Source organism: Apodemus sylvaticus, chromosome 10, assembly GCF_947179515.1.
Source record: "Apodemus sylvaticus chromosome 10, mApoSyl1.1, whole genome shotgun sequence".
Lineage (NCBI taxonomy): Eukaryota > Metazoa > Chordata > Mammalia > Rodentia > Muridae > Apodemus > Apodemus sylvaticus.
Genome location: NC_067481.1, coordinates 57437224 through 57454681, shown reverse-complemented (window position 1 = coordinate 57454681; position 17458 = coordinate 57437224). Strand labels below are relative to the sequence as shown.

At 42.3% G+C, this 17458-nt stretch overlaps 1 protein-coding gene across 9 annotated transcripts in view; it reads right to left on the bottom strand.

The window, feature by feature from the left end:
* The window catches only part of Adprm (ADP-ribose/CDP-alcohol diphosphatase, manganese dependent), a 26757-nt gene extending 9299 nt beyond the window's left edge, over nucleotides 1-17458 (bottom strand). For 3 of the 9 annotated variants that reach the window (XM_052197439.1, XM_052197436.1, XM_052197443.1), the window contains exons 1-5: nucleotides 17364-17458; nucleotides 13889-13960; nucleotides 6386-7012; nucleotides 5116-5232; nucleotides 3130-3429 (exon numbers count right to left, since the gene is read on the bottom strand). In XM_052197439.1, the coding sequence (XP_052053399.1) occupies nucleotides 3130-3429; nucleotides 5116-5232; nucleotides 6386-7012; nucleotides 13889-13895 (1051 nt within the window). In that variant the 5' untranslated portion in view covers nucleotides 13896-13960; nucleotides 17364-17458. Of the gene's footprint in view, nucleotides 1-3129; nucleotides 3430-5115; nucleotides 5233-6297; nucleotides 6333-6385; nucleotides 7013-13888; nucleotides 13961-17363 lie in introns of those variants that run through there. The other 6 variants (XM_052197437.1, XM_052197442.1, XM_052197441.1 and 3 more) reach the window with 6 other exon arrangements.

Here is a 17458-nt window from a genome sequence, read left to right as displayed (position 1 = left end):
GAGCAAAAGACACTCTTCCTGGTAAGGTGGAAAACTCAAGATAAAATTATAAGAAAAACAAACTTCATCAAATCAGTTGATCAAAACACTTGATCTAATTAGTTTCCGATATTTGAGATTTCAAGTCCAGACAAATGGGATTAAAGGAAAGTCCAGAGAGCAAGGTCTCTAGTGAGCACCCTCCCCAAAGCTCAAGACAAAATTATCCGAAAATACCCTCCAGGGCGTGACATGTGAGCCTGCTCAGATATTAAGCCCAGACCCTTTAGGTGATCTTAGAGGTTTAGTCTCAGTGATCTTACCTTCTCTCCAGAAAGCAGCTATTATTTTTTGCTCTCAAGACACTCATTTCCTATTTTCCCTCTCTTTCTGTCTCTGTCTCTCTCTCTCTCTCTCTGTGTATGTGTGTATGTGTGTGTGTGTGTGTGTATGTGTGTACATACACTAAATACTGGCCCCTGAGATCTGGTTGCCTCATTTCATGTACAGCAAATGATGTCATGTAAACTTTGCTTGCCAATCTTTTGTGACTGGTTAAAGAAAACTGGCTGACAGCCAATTACTGGGGAAAATAGAGGTGGAAGGGCTTGCCATTGGTCTGGGAGTTGAGGAAGTGGGGAGAAGAAGACAAAGGAGAAGTAAAGGAGGAGGAGGGGAGAGCAGGTTACTATGATGGGATGGATCAGAAGCACAGGACAACTACTGGCAAGTAACCTGGGGAGCACAGCTGGGAAATAGCCAGTCTAGCATTGAAAAATAGTTTAGGGGTAACTGCCCAGTAATTGTGCTGAAGCTGATTAAGTAAATTCTTTGGACTCTGTCTTTGATTATTAGGGGGCTGACAGGGTCACAGTAATTAATAGTTATTAAATACCTTACAGCAACAATCAACAGGTGAAATATTTGCAAGAGTGTAGCGTTCAGAGGGATGTGCTCCAATGCAAAACACAATAGGCCTTAGAGACACAACACAGAACAACGTATTTAAAGTAGAACAATGTATTTTATACTAAGTGTATGCTGAAAAGATATTTTGAGATAAATCGGGCTAGATAAAATATATTGAATTTATTTTTAAAGGTGTGATTGGTTGAGTATTAATTATTTAAGGTAGCTCACATCATGTGTCAGATATCTGTATGGGGAGCTTATCAGGCTGGAATCAAACTCTGTAACCAGAGGAGTGGTAGTTAGCATGAGAATGCCCCAAGGCCCATGTCTGACTACTGGGTCCCCAGTTGGCAGTGATGCTTGGGTAGCTTAGAGTGTGTGGCTTTGCTGGAGGAAGCAGTCGCTGGGAATGAGATTTGAGGCTTCAAAAGGTGCAGGGCATTCAGTGTCTCTCTCTGCCTCCCACTTCAGATCACGATGTGAGCGCTCAGCTGTTCCTGCCACCAGGCCTTTGTCCTGCCATCATGGACTGTAACCCTCTGGAACAGCAGGCTCTTCACCTGAGGGTCACAACGCTCTGGGAGTCAAACAACCCTTTCACAGAGGCCACCTAGGGCCTCTGCATATCAGATATTTACATTAAGATTTATAACAGTAGCAAAATTACAGTTGTAAAGTAGTAACAGAAATAACCTTACAGTTGGGGGTCACCACAACATGAGGAGCTCTATTAGGATAGAGGCATTAGGAAAGTTGAGAACCAATGTTCCAGAACCATAAATCCCAAATCAAATACTTTCTTTTCTAAGTTGCCTTGGTCATGGTGTTTTGTCACAGCAATAGGAAAGTAACCAAGCCAAGATGTCATTTCAGAAGATTTAAGAAATGCTTCTTCAGAATTCATTCTCACTATGCCGAGAGTAAAAATGAGTCAGATACAGTTTTATATAAGACAAGAGTGCTCTGTAAATATTAAAGGGATAGTTATTTTGGAAAACGGGCTACTGAAGTCAGATTGTCACAGACAGGATGAAATTGATATTAAGCAATTACAGTGCAGTTTGAGTCAATAAAATACAGGATAAGAATCAGAGTTGTCCAGTGTCCCTTTAGCCTCCATGGTCTTTATGGCCTTTGTAATGTCTTTAGAACTGAGTCATAATGAATCTAATCCATTTGGAAACTCCACACGGGACCTAGCGATCCTCTCATCGTGCTTGATTTCAGTGTGTAAAGGAGTCATGTTCAGAACATATATTCAGTATTTTAATTCCCTGGATCAAGATAGTCTGGCCGGCATATTCATTGTACCCTTTGCACGCTCATAGGAGCATGGAAGTCACTAACTTCCAGAGTATAGTTGCCTTGGGTCCTTACCAATAGAATGAAATAATTTGTATTTTTACTTTTTGAAGGCATTGTCTACATAGTTTCAGACTGCCAACATACCAGCCTAAACTTCCTTTTCCTTCAGTGTTTCTGGTTTTATTTCAGTACAAATGAGATGTGCATGTATACTATCAGTTTATTTTCTTTGCTGGCAGCCTGGGGTTGCGCTTGGTGACCTTACTGGCCAGCTATTGCTCTTCCCATGACGGTCTTGAGGTTCATGGAGGCAAGTCTGAATGATCTCAGCACCTGAAATGAGTTCTCAGCTGTTTTTCACAGAATGGGAATGTCACCTATGTCTAAGTATAGGTGCTCTGAAAGAAACGACCAGAGTCCTCTGATACAGCTGGGTAAGCAGGTAAGCCTCGGCTTGGCTTTTGGCTTTCATGTGCTAAACTTTAGAGTTAACATGAGAGTAATTTTCCTTGTACAAAAAGAAAAGAACAAAAAAGAATAGAAGAAAAGAAAATCAAAGAATATAAAGAAAAGAAATAAAAAAAGAATAGAATAGAATAAAATTGAATAGAATACAAAAGGAAAAGAAAAAAGAAAATCAATTTAGGCCAAATACAGTCCCTTCTAAAGATTGTATGCCGATATGAGTCTCCTTCCTGGTTTATTTATTACTTTTAGTCCTAGCTTTCAGTACCTGGATGTATTATCCAGAAAGTAACATTTCTGAGTATTATCTTCACTCTCGCATTCTCAAGGTGCAAATATATTCTGTACACAAACAGAATATTTAACAGTGCGACTGAGAATTTAACTTTTATGGGAAAGAGTCAAACCTAAAACAATGTCATTCCCTTTCTACAAAGCAGACAAGATAATGACACTAAAAATACAAACCTTGTTCCCTTTTGTAATTCATAATTCTGTCTGGAACTCTGCCTCTCCCTTTCAGTAGCATTTTGTCAGGGTAGACATGAACTGTGCCGAAGGCCTGGCTGTCCGGAGCTGTTTCAATAACTCCTTCAAGGTTGACGTGGTGCACACCGAAAGGATCTTCAGAGTAGCCACCGTCATGTGTGTGACCAGCAAGGAAACACACCACACACTTGTGAGACCATATGATTGACAGAGCATCCATGTAGTTCCATGCCAGGCACACAGTGTCAGGAGATGCGTCTGGGTAAATGGGAATATGGCCTGTTAAGGAAAAATTAGGAGCCAATTAAGTCTCTTTACATCAAGAAAAAAGACCAAAACTAGTATTCAAGAAACCAAACCTAAGCACATAAAGATAGGTGACAATGAGCTCTGTAATCTCAGCACTTGGGAAGTGGCAAGAGGAGAATCATGAGTTAACGCCAACCTGAGTTATGGAGAGAGAATCTATAGTCACACCTTTGATACACAGAACAGACAGATGGGTAGATGGTTCAAATACAAGGTGGAAGATATATCTGTATAGGAAAACAATCTCTGAGGCCTACACAATCCCAAAGACATCCTGTGCATGGAACTTGTAGAGGCCCAGGAGTCACCCAGATTCTATGCCAGGATCCAATCTCACTGATTTCCATAAATAGGAATGTTACAAATAAAGAAAGATGTAGCTAAAGAACAGCTTAGGAGCTGCTCAGGGGTTGTGCTATATAAAAATGTCACTGAACAAACACAGTTCAGGAGACTTTAAAGAACCTCTGGAGATCAAAGCTGCCAGATCCAACTTGCTGCTGAGAAAACTGATTAGGGTGGGGAAGGTTGTCCTGGGGCCGAGGAGATATGTGGGCACAGAGGCAGGACTCTCTTGCTCCTTCCCAGCCACTGAGCTCTGCTTTGCTACTTTTCGTTTGCACTGACAAGTTCCACTTCATACCCACTCATTTATAAGCAAGTAAGAAAGGGTCTGGGTAACAGGCCCTTAAAGTAGGACATGTGCCCAAGCACTTGTGTGTTTTCTTCCCTGCTTCCTTCGCTGACATGAGCTGCTAGAAAGCTAAGACATGCTTAATGGGCAGTTAAAGGGCAGCGGACACAGCCCCGTTCAATCGATTTTCATTCATAATCTCATGTGTGTGAGAAAAGTTCAGTTCACAGGTTTTGTTTGTCAACTCTCACAGTGTTCCTAAAACCAAGAGGCAGATGACATACCAACATCATGTAAGAGTAGGCAACCTTCCAAACTGCCCGCTGTCTCTAATGGCAGTGTGTCTCAAAACTGATTCTAAATGAAAACTAGTTTCTGTGGAACTTTGGGACTGGCAGAGAACCACAAGTGTGACTGTCACATCTCATACCAGCTCTGCCTCAGCTGGGAAGCAGTGACCCAATCCTGGCAATTTCACTGCCAGCCAGGGCTAAGGCTAAGACTTAGTGGAGCCATAATTTGTTCATAATTTGATTCAAGTTGGGAAAAGTCCACTTTGAAACCTACAAGGGAAACTCAGAGACACTAATAGATAATAAGATGTTTTTTGTTATTTTATACTTCTTTCCTGACTCATTTTTAAATGTTAAGATTTAGGTTTCAATGAAAACTAGTAAGTGGGGCTGGAGAGATGGTTCAGCAATTATGAGTACTGGCTGCTCTTTCAGAGGCCCTGAGTTCAATTCCCAGCAGCACCTACAAGTTAGCTCACAATTACCTAGAATTACAGAAGATATCTGATACCCTCTTCTGACCTCCTCAGGTACTGCAAGCACACAGTACACAAAGATATATTCAGGCAAACATTCATACACTAGCACAGTTATTTTATAATCTCAAGAAATAGAAGTATCGCTTTTACAGAAAGAAGGTATCAAAACACAATATTATTGATCTTTCATGAATTAACTTCCCAATTTCTAAACTGGCCATGTAACCAAAGGATCAATTTACATACTTACTCACAATCACCACCTTTTCTTGGTTCGTGTCAGAGAATGTAAGCACTTTGTCCAACCAGTTCAGCTGTTCTTGGCTGAATCCTCCATTAAACTGGACATACTGGGGCTCAGAAAGTCCTGAATGAATTCAGCAAGTTAGACCTGTTACATGTCATCCTTCTCTCATTTGGGCATTCAAGTTTAGCTAATGCAAGGATATACATTCTTTAGGGATCAGCATCTTAAGAGTGTAGAACAAGATACAAATACAACGATGTAAACTCTTGTCTTGGCTCCCTGTGTATTTCACTTATTTCCGCTAAGTGAAACCTCCTTTCTGTCCTCCGAGCCCTACTACATATTCTTGTCCCTCTTACCTTCTCCCTAGATGATCCTGTGCTGTGCTGTGACACTTGGAGACTTAGCATCTGTTTCCTGTGCCTGCCAGCATCCTGCCCAACTCTTTCTAAGTATAGCTCCTGTCATTTGGACAATGGTTGGGATTTTTGTGCCATTGGAATGCTTTCGTCTGCTCAACTAATCTAAAATGACAGCCGTAGCTCTTTGCTGTAACCTACAGTCCACTTTTCTCAGTGCAACTATCACCCAGGAGAAAATCTGGCTTTTGATTCATTTTCTGCTATGGTATGGATATGAAATGTCTTTATGGCTCGAGTGTTGAAGACATGGTCACCAACTGTTGAGTTACTGGGAGGTGACACCATCTTTTAGAGCTGAGAACTAGGGAGGAAAGCCAAGTCACGGAAGGATGCCCTGGATGGGAAGACCACAAGCTCTGCCCTCTTCTCTGACTTTGCTTTCAAGCTCTGATATGTAGGCAGCTTGCTCTGGTATACATTGCCTGTCACCACATGCTGCTTTACCACAGGCCCCAGTGCAACACAGCCAAGGGACTCTGAACTAAACGCCTCCAAACCATAAGCCTGGACAGACCTTTCCTCCATGTAAGTTGATTATTATAGGTATTGACCAGTAATGGAAAGCTAACAAATATATGTATTCTTATCTGCCCTACACACCTAATGCCATGGTTCTCTCCATTACAAAAAGCATTCCAACAGCCCATTCCAGAATGGATACTCAGTATCTGCTCAATGTCTGAAGTTTGAATTACTTGTAACCAATTTATGTGACTTCAAGGTATAAGGATCCTGACCCTGAACAATGACAATAAACTTTTACCTTAATCATCCATCTTCCTGCTGAATAAAAGGTAGCTGAAGAATTTAAAGACAAAGTATTAGATTCTCAGCTCAAAGCAATAATTCACCTTGGGGACTATTCAACTCCACATTTGGGTTGTGTTCCCGCAGCATCTTCATGCACTGCTCATATTTTGGAGAAGACTGATCTATGCCCAAAACACTCAGGTCATAAGAGTCAAGTAAAATGAACCGGAATTTAGGGAATGGGACAAAGTGATAGGCATAGTAGTCCTCTGATGGTGTGGTCTCAGGATGCTGTAAGATCTGGTCTTGTAGAGACTTGCTGTTAAGTTTAGAGTTTGCTAAGTAGTCTCTGCTGAAGTTATAGAATTCATGGTTTCCCCATGTGTGGTGCACTGGAACTTTAAGCATTTGGAATGTGTTCATGACAACCTCTAGAGATTTTTCTGATACTTTGTACTGTGCATTGTAGCCATCAATGATGTCTCCCAGCTGCAGGACACAACAGGGCATGCTGCTTTCTTTGTTCCAGTCCTCAATGGCACCCTGTAAGTGAGTAAGACTGTGTCGGTAGTACCTCCGCCTGCTTCTTTGATAATTGTATCCATCTTCTAAATCAGCATACTGAATATCTGCTATAACTCCAAAGGAAAACAGTGGCTCTGAAGCATCAGTCGGGGAACTGGGGTTCAGGATATCAGCCATAACCTCGAGGCAGGCTTCTAAAAAAGCTAGGGAGAGGGAGAAGACATCCATGTTAAAATACTGCAGCCTTCCAATGGACAGAAGAAAATGACAAAACAGGATAATCCACTAGATAGCAAGACAGAAAGACAAGTGTGAAGGCTCTAGAGGTTAATGTCTTAGCTCTGAAATGTTTCAGTTCTCATCTGATAACTCTCATGATAACCTCTCTCATTCAGAAGGCTGACCATTTATAAAGGGGCACTACCATACTGACAAAAGGAATTCCAACCACATTAGCTAAATTCAAATCTGGAAACATTTCTTAGTTTCCATCCATTTTAAACATGAGTGATATAAATCCTCTCCCAATTCAAAACTGACGGGAATTCGTCTGTTGTTATGTCTACAAATGCTAAATTCTGAACCCCAAGAGCTGCTGCCATCCAAACATGTGCATCCTCACACACACCAGCCTTTGGTATGTAAACCTTGCTCCCCACTTTAAAGCCATTGGTTAATAAAAGGATAGAACCTGTGACTGAGCAGTAGAGAACGGTGGGAGCTGAGAATTGAGTGAGGGGTCTCAGGAGATACTGGGGTAGGGGAAGGAAGGAGTGAAATAATGGAGAAAGAAGGTCGCCAAGAAGCAGGATGGACCAAGACATGTGGCCAAAAGAAGCTTGTCCTGAGGACACATATGCAACAGTTAGCCCAATGAGACTAGAATTGCTAGTAACACACACGGGGCCTATGGTTTGGATATAGGTTAGAATAACTCAGAGCCTGCCCAGTCTAGGGGGGCAGCTGGTAATAAACAGCAGGGTTTTGTGTCTTTTAATGGCTACCGAGAATAAATATTTCATTTTCACAAAACAGCAGCCATCCCTCGGACCCGTCACGGGCACTCGGCCACCCCCTTCCCACAGCAGAGTCCACTCTGGGATGCTCAGGCCAGGCCTGGGCTTTTGCCTTAGTTGATGAGCAGCCTACAGAAAGAAGTCTTTCCCTTTTTAGTATCTGAGGGAAGACAGTGATGATATGAAAAGAAGGTAGTTTAACAACAAATGTCCCCAGAGGTTCTGGAGTTTGGTGTCCCGCCCCCAGTTGTTTGCAGTTATGAGTAGGTGTAGCCTTGTTGGATTAAGTAAGCCACTGAGAGCGGGCTTCTACATGTCAAAGCCCCGAGCTACTTCCAGTCCCCTCTCTGCTTCATACTGCTGTTGAACATGTTCTCTCTCAGCTTCCTATGGTGCTATCATGCCTGCCTGATATAGCAGACTCAAAGAGCAGGGCTGGGGTGCTATTGTTGGGGACAGGGTCTCTCTATGAAGCCCTGCCTTTCCTAGTACTCCCTGTATAGATCAGGTTGGCCTAGAACTCACAGAGATCCATCTGCCTGTTTCCAAAAGGTATGTGCTACCTCACCTGGATAAAAAAGATTCTAATCTCTCTGAATTATAAGGCAAAATAAACTCTACCTTAAGCTATTTTGGTCATTTTTTTAAATCACAAAACAAAAGTAACTGATTGAAAAATAATTTTAAATTTAAAATAGCCCGGTGTAGGGGCTGGAGAGATGCCCAGAGGTTGAAAGACCTTCCTTCAGGGTGCCTGAATTCCCAGCACCCATGTCAAAAAGCTCACAACCACCGGTAATTCCATCTACAAACACAGGGACCTGATATCATTTTTGGGCTATTTGGGGCTCTCAAACTGACAGATGGATGGGTGTGTACTCACACAGAAATATATAAATGAAAAATACAAATGCTATGACATCACTGTACCCTATGAACTGCTGAAATCTAATTTGAACCAGTTCTGCTAATCTTAGAACCATCCCCTGATTCTGAGACAGAACAGAAAACAAAATCTTTTCATCCCACGCATAATCTCCACTTAAACTCTAGAAAGTATCTCATTAAGTTATTTATAAACAGAATATGTAATGCTAAAAAAACCAAGAAAACTAAGGTTTATGACAAACATAAAAGGCCAAGGTGCTAAATTATCAACTATTCTTATTATGAAAAATAAACCTCTATAGCTCTATCTGAATTGATCAAAACCTAGCTGTTTCTAAAAATTCCTGACTTTCAGAAATCCTTCTGACTCCTGGTCACCAACCACCTGCTCTGTCTAGCCAAGTTCCTATTTAAATCTCCAAAGAATCTTGAAATCACAGTCTAAGCTTCTGAGCTACTCCTAACAGAGAGGCTCCAACTCCATATTCAGCACAGGGCCAGACTCCAGCTAGACATGAGAATGGGGCTCTCCTCACTCTGACACTGTTGTCACTGGATGGGTCAGTGGGTAAAGAAAGGGGGCTGCCTGCCAAACCTGATGACCTGAGGTCAATTTCTTTTTTCTTTTTCTTTTCTCTTTTTTTGTTTAAGATTTATTTATTTATTTATTTATTCATTTATTATATGTAAGTACACTGTAGCTGTCTTCAGACACACCAGAAGAGGGCATCAGATCTCATTACATATGGTTGTGAGCCATCATGTGGTTGCTGGGATTTGCACTCAGGACCTTCTGAAGAGCAGTCAGTGTTCTTAATCACTTAGCCATCTCTCCAGCTCCGCCCCCGCCCTGCCCCCAGTTCAATTTCTAAGGCCCACAAAGTGAAAACAGTGAACTCTAGTCCCCAAGCAGTCCTCTGACCTCCACACATGCACTGTGGCACACATGTATCTTCTATACAATTATTTTCCTTAATGTTTTTTAAAGAGTGATTAAATATGGTCTCTTCTTCCACAGTCTCCACTTGGAAACCCTACCAGACATCATGTCTAAATATTTGTGATAGGACATATTTCTTTAATCTTCCTGTGAGCAAAAGACACTCTTCCTGGTAAGGTGGAAAACTGAAGATAAAATGACTTCATCAAAGAAAAACAAACTTCATCAAAGTCAGCTGAAAATACTTGATCTAATTAGTTTCCAATATTTGAGATTCCAAGTCCAGTCGGATGGGATTAAAGCAAAGTCCAGAGAGCAAGGTCTCTAGTGAGCACCCTCCCCAAAGCTCAAGACAAAACTGTCCCGAGAATACCCTCCAGGGCGTGACATGTGAGCCTGCTTACATATTAAACTCAGAACCTTTAGGTGATCTCTTAGAGAAGGTTTAGTCTCTGTGATCTTATGTTCTCCAGAAAGCAGTTGATATTTTCTTGCTGTCAAAATAGTCATTTCCCGTTGATTGTGTAACCACATCCCCTTTCTTTCAGGCCAGTTTCTGTCTGCGGTCAGGTACACAGCCCAAGCTGGGTCAATAAACTTCAGCTTAGCAACATATGCAGGAGCTGGAGCTCGGCTGTTGAGGCTACTCCTTAATGCTACAAAGGAAGTGACTATAGCAACACTGTTTGGTCCCGGCTCCATTTTCTGTCTGTTTAGGCATTCTGCAGCCCAATCCCCTCCACAGCACATCTATCTTAGCAACACAATTGGGACTTTCCATGACCCTTACCATGGTCCAAATGAACTAACCAAGATAATTAATGTTTGAACAAACTAAAGATAAACTTAAATGACCAATAAAGCTATAAATCAAAATAAATTATCATGCTGTGATATTACTGGAACACTTCCTATGTTTTGCTGAAATAGATGTTGCCAGGTTATCCTGAACCTCATCCAAGATTGATATGACTGTAGTCTGTGTGGTCTTTTACCTTTAAAAATGCTGTATTCCCAAGCTTTTGTTTAATAGTTTTCCTGAGGTGCTAGCCCACTCTTGGTCATGGCCAAATGTTAAAGACTCTAATTTGGCCTTACATGCATGATGGGCTATAACTTTTTCATTAATCCTATCTATAAAACAATCCGAGTTTCTGGGGGGAAATTAGCAGAGATGAATCTAACCTAGAAAGAAGCAAGTGTGAACGATGAAAGAGTCCTGGAAACTACCAAATGCCTGTACCCAGTGGTCCCTGCTTCAGGTACCGTCGTCACTCACTGTATCCCCACTCTGTGAGTCTGCCGTATCAGGCAGGCATGGTGGCACCACAGCAAGCTGAGGGAGAATGTGTTCAACAGCAGTAAGAAGCAGAGAGAGGAATGGAAGTAGCTCAGGGCTTTAAACGAAGAAAGCCTTAATGGGTAATGCAGGCAGAGCAGGATCTTACTTCCTGAATCCCTTGACTATCTTCTATAGACCCACCTCCTCACACCAGCTACTCTGAGTTCTACAGCCATTGCTAAGAGCAGCCTCAGCTAACATGAGCTGACTAGCAAAACAGCGGAGCCTCTGAAGAGAAATATAGGTGTCAATTCCCAACAAGTCTTGGGTTAATTCTGACTTTGAAAAAAAAAGACTGCCCAGCATGGGGGAGCTATACATTCTCTCATTGTAATTCCTTGCATCCATGCTACCTTTGCAAGGGCTCTATAGAATCAGGCTTAAAGCCCACCACCTAACTGACAATCCCCTCACCCCTCATACAGATCCATTTCCTTCTACCAGCTTCTGCCTCCTGGTTTACCAGTAGATCTGAAACCAACAGAAAGCTCAGATTCCAGTGACAATGATGGCATTTGCAAAAATGTCTGATGTCCTTGGAGATTTCTCCTTGAATAAGACACAGATCAATGCCCAGTTCGTCTCTAAAGACATCATAGTATCACCCTGCACCTGCTGGGTGACAGAATGGGAAGGGGCTGGGGATAAGGGACAGGTAGAGTCCACACACCACTAACGAGATCTGGAACATTTCTACTAGGTAACAAGGAAATGTGTAGAGGCCTGAGAATCTCTCTTACCCTTAGGAGGGTCTCTGTTCTACCTCACTCAGACCTGTCATGGGAAAGTTAGTCCAGAAAGACAGACCAGGGTACATTCAGGGACAGATGGTTAGGATCACAATGGGTAAGGCTGGGGTTAGTTCCAGGCTGAACTTTATGGTTCAGGGAAATAGACAAAAAAAAAAAAAAAAAAAAAAAAAAAAAAGGAACTTTTGAGAAGCCAGCCCTAGTGGACAGAGGCCAGAGGCCAGAAACTCAATCTCCATCCGGGAAATGAAGAATAAGCAACCAATTGACAGGGATTTTTCCAAAATACCCATCTCCATAAAATACCACACACAGAGAGAAAAGTATTTCACAATGTTAGTCCTAATAAGAGGAAGTGTGAAGCATGCTCATGATTAGGCACTGGAGTCTGGTCCTATGAAGCAAGCATGTGCTAGGAAATTCACAAAACTTCCAGTTTAGTCTGTCCCACTTAAGCCAGCCTACTCTCTCATCCAGGACCGAACTTAGCTAGCCTCATCAACTAGTGATAGGATAAGCATTGAATGGTACTGTGTGTGCCCTGTCACTCTCAAGAAACGTACTTAAAGAAAACCCATCAGATACCTTGGTGGCTTCTGTTAATAATAGAAGTTCCAGACTTATACTATACAACATGCTACCTTTGCAAGGGCTCTATAAAATCAGGCTTAAAGGTATTACTAGCAATTCACTCAATATTTGGTTACAATTAAAATTTAGTATTTTATCCAATAGATAAACTGTTACAGGATATTTGATCATACAATGAACCCCAGTATTATTTACTGGAAAAAAAATTGTTTTTAGTTGTGGTATGGCTCAGCCTTAGCCTTTAATTCAAGAGCTTTCTATGTAAATACCATAAACAGGATTAAATAAAGTCAGCCATGGTTCAAGAGGCAGAGCAAGCAACCAGTTGACAGACGTGAATATAGGATTATTAAGGGAAAAAACCATAAAGAGTAAGAGGGAGTCAGGAGGATGATACAGAGATACACAGGCAGTAGAAGGGAGGGACATTCAGTTGCAAGGAGCCTGGAGAGTGGGGCATTCCTGGTGGGACAACTGGCTGAGGAGGAAGGTCAGCTGGGTGCTTTCTCTGCCTCTCTGAGTTAGCTGACTTTCACCCCAGCATCTGACTCATAAGTCTTAATTGGCAAAATCAAATGATTAAGATTTTGTTAATAAAAAACGATAACAATAAACAATACGAAAAAGTTGTAAGACACTTTAATAGACAAAGAAAATGAGAGTAGAGCTACAGTAAAATATCAGGCTAATAGAATCTAATAGATGGGTTGAATACAACACCAAACCCAACTTTAATCTGCCATGTGAGTCTGATCAGGTTCCCTACAGTTGAGTACAAAAGATTTTGCCCTAGCCAGAGACTTGTGGAAATAGAAGGAGAGTCTTGCTGAGTCTTCTTCAGGAGGGAAACTGCGTATGGAAAGATGTGATTTGAAAAGCTGAATAGAAATCTAAGACTTCTCTAAGATAATCTAACATAGCTACTCTCTCAAGAAGTCACACCCATTGGGGGGCTGGAGAGATGGCTCAGTGGTTAAGAGTACCGACTGCTCTTCCAGAGGTCCCAAGTTCAAATCCCAGCAACCACATGGTGTCTCACAACCATGTGTAATGGGATCCGATGCCCTCTTCTGGTGTGTCTGAAGACAGTGATGGTGTACTCACATGCATACAATAAAAGAAGCCACACCCATGCCCTTGTGGCTCTCCTTCCCTAAGCATCCCTTTCAGATAAACTCTCACATCTGTAAAATCTTTTTTTTTTTTTTTGGCTTTTTGGATTTGGTTTTTTTAAGACAGGGTTTCTCTGTATAGCCCTGGCTATTCTAGAACTCACTCTGTAAACCAGGCTGGCATTGAACTCAGAAATCCACCTGTCTCTGCCTCCCAGAGTGTTGGGATTATAGGCATATGCCACCACCACCCAGCTCACATCTGTAAAATCTTGTCGTAAACTCCAAATGTGTCATTCTGATTCATCCTGAAACTCCTTTCGGCACTGACAACCCTAGCTTGACCCAAGCAGAGGCCTCTGCAATGAGTGCCTGAGACTGCTGTCGGCAGCAGCCTGAGGCTGTGCTCCCGCTTCTGTCCCACCAGGGCTGCCATCTTACCTGGCATTTAGGAGAGGACAGTCCCTGATATAGCACTGCTTCAAGAGTGCCCCATGATAAGATCTCTTGTACCTGAAAACAGAAAAAAATCCTTACCTTCCTAAAACCAAAGCTAAGCCTCCCTTAAAGACCTCTCAGTAGCTGAAGCCTGACTTTCTGTTCTGCTTGGCTTCACTGTTTTCCTTGTAGGTGCTGTTAAAATACATACTCAATGGCTAACGCTTTACACTATTGCTTTTTTTTTTTTTTAATCTACTTAACCATTAAAATGTGTCTTGGGGAGATGGCTCAGCAGTTAGGTATGTTTGCTGTTCTCTCATGAAACACGGGGTTCAGACTCCAGCACACATAGTGGGTAGTTCACAACTACCTGTGACTCCACTTCCAAGGGACCTAAAGCTCTCCTCTGGCATCAGAGGGCAACACACACACCTGCAAATGCCTGTGCACACACACACAAACACACACACAAAATAAATCTTTAAAAAAAAATCCATAGGCTCAAAAATCAAAAGTGTTCTTGCAAAGAATCTGAGTTCAGTTCCCATCACCCATCTCAGGTGGCTCACAGACACCTATAGCTCCAACTTCACGGGATCCATCACCTCTGGCCTCCTTAGGCACCTGCACTCTCATATATACAAACAATTTATTTAAAAAAAAAAACAACAAATAATTCTTCTCATAGTTGTTCTTTGTATTTTCCCACACTCAGTATATAACCAGGTGTCTATTTCTTTTAAATCCTATATCCAAAAATTCAGATGAGAACAGCCCCACTTACAAAGGCTAACAGCCCCTGAGAGTCTGTTCAACAACCCAAAGAGAACCTGTGCCACCAATAAGGTGCTGGGAATATACACATGACAACTGGGATATGAGTCCTCAGTTCTCCAAGTATACACCACAATTTACTAACATCACAGGTCTTAGTTACCACATGATAAAAAGGCCTGGTTACTTTGGTGTTAATCTTAGCACCTGGCGTGCCAATCTGCTGTATGCGTCAATGCTTATGCGGTTTGATGCGGTGAGTGATTGCATTCCCATAGAATGATGATCCTGCAGTCTCCAAACTCAGATTCTCTCACTTCTGGAAAACTTTCATTCTCTTGTACTAATTATTGTCTTGGAGGCTTACTGCTAAACTAGGCCTAGTCCTGGAAGCCTCCATATAATCTAACCTAGGCCTAGAATGTTTTCAGCCTCTGAGACTTGCTCCTAAATAAGCTCACTCCTTCTTAGTTCTTTCTGTTCCCTAGCTGGCTGATTTTGGCTCAAACGCCTCACTGAGCTGACTGATTCAGTCTGGTTTCTCAGCCTCTCCTGAACTGCTCTGCTTGGCCTCAAACCAACTCTAGCAATCTATTCTAATCTTCTAGGTCCTTCTCATTCTCTGGATTGTTTTGTCTTCACCCGTGTCTAGCTTGTTCTCTCTCTTTCTGCAACCTGTCTCTGCACAACTGTCCTGGTAAAGCTGTCTTCTTTCTTTCTCTGTGCTGCACCCTTAAGTAGCTTCCTCTTCCTTTCTGTTCTCTTGAGAGTTGGGCATATCCTATTTTGTCAAATCTTTCTCTGATTCATCACTTTGTCTGCCACTCAATTAGACATCACTTTCAAACATGGCCGCTTTCTTCTAAAAGCTAACTTTACCTTCATAGTTTAGGATTACAGGTGTATACTAAGATCAGAGCATTTTTCAGTAAATAACACAATCCTGAGGCTCATGATGTGATCAAATAGTCTGCAACACATCCTACTTAGAGGAGACAGCCCGAGACAGTTGATGGCTGGATAGACAGGGTATACATCCTTGTTCGGCAAATAGTTATAGGAAACAGATCTCCCACCACCATCAACTCTTAAGATAAAGGAAGGAATCGGTATTAGTGGGTAAATGAGGCAGGAAACATGGGAAGGAAAAGAAAGCCCCAGAGTCTGGTTGGAGTCAGTCTCTTACCACCTGAGAATCAAGATTTTTTCCCACTGTTAATAATGTTTGTTGTGAAGGCTGCCTACAAAGAAACAATAGTCCCTTTATGTAGATTTCAAATAAGAATGTTAAAATAGCAATGAACTATACTTAAGGCCTAAGCACACATCACCTTGGAGTATGGTTCTGTTCCTTTCCCAAATGTAAAGTTATAGTTTTCTGGAAATTTTACAAATACGACTATAAACTTTATTGCACTAAGCATACCCCAAGGCTCTTGTGTAATCCTACCCAGCGTACCCCAGGAGCCAGTGTATAATTTATCACTCAGAAAAATGAGATTAAAAGGAAAAGTTGTCTGACAATCTTTTGAGATGTACCTTCAGAAGCCACCCAAATATAACACACACACACACACACACACACACACTCACACTGTTATAAAAACATTAAAGTATGACTCTCCTGAAAGGCCCATAACCATGTTTTTGAGTGAGTGCCCTCCTTCGAAGCATCACTCTATTAATCCATGTTCTTAAATTTGTGTTAAAATCTTTTCATAAGCTTCAACAATGTTTTGTTTTGTTTAAAAAAAAAAAAAAAAAAGACTTCTACCAGATCAACCCGAGAAGAAACAAGTACCATTAAACTACACTACTTCCGGTGTTAGAAAGCAGCACAATAGGTCAGAAAAGCCAAACACGGAGAAAAACAGTATCATACTCCAATGCAACAATCACTGAAGCAATGCTGGGATTCCCCTGGAGTTTAAAAAGGGGGGAGGGGGGCGGCCTTTAATTAAAGGGCGGAAGTTGTTTTACACACCACCACAGGGCGGGGTGGGGACAGAGGAGAGAGGGGCAGAGGTGAGATAGCAACAAGTCGGGGATCATTTATTTGCCCAGTATGTGCACAGCAAAAGATAATAAGCAAACGAAACGAATACGAGTTAGAATTTCTCAAGGAACGAAAAATGAAGTGTGTGGCTGTAGCCAACTAAGCAGTCCCAGATGAGGAAACCTTCAAGAAACTTTAAAATCTGAGACCAGTGGGTGGGTGGGAGACCTTTTAAAAGAATGAGCCACTGGAGACTAAATGACAGACGGGTATGACGCAGCACACACCTTTGCAGTGCCTTGCTACCAGGCGGCTCGTACCGCAGTTAGAAGCGCCGGCACTTTGGTCTTAAGTCATCTTATTACCGTAGACACTCAAAGTCTTATTTATTATTTTTTCTAAGTCATAGATTATTATGATTATTTCAAAACTTATGGGATGACTTCTACTTTGGGGTCTGAGACCTCGCAGCTCCACCAGGCCGGTTTTTAGACTGGGCAGTAGGAGGGGACCCCCAGTCTCTTGCAGCTGGGAGAAGCGAACCTGGCTACAAGACGCAGGGCCACCTAGTCCCACCGTCTGGTCTAGCGATGTTTGTGTTTTCCAGCCGCCCGCCAGGTCCAGCCCAGGATTCCAGGGAACCAAGCCCCAAGGCTCGCCGCCCACAACCCGCCCCACCCTTCTCCAACCCAGAGAACCACCTACCACTAGCAGCTGCACGACCCAGGACTCCACAACCTGAGGGTAAACAGCGTCACCACCGAGGCAGGAGCAAAGAGCGGCCTCACTGGGCTTCCGGC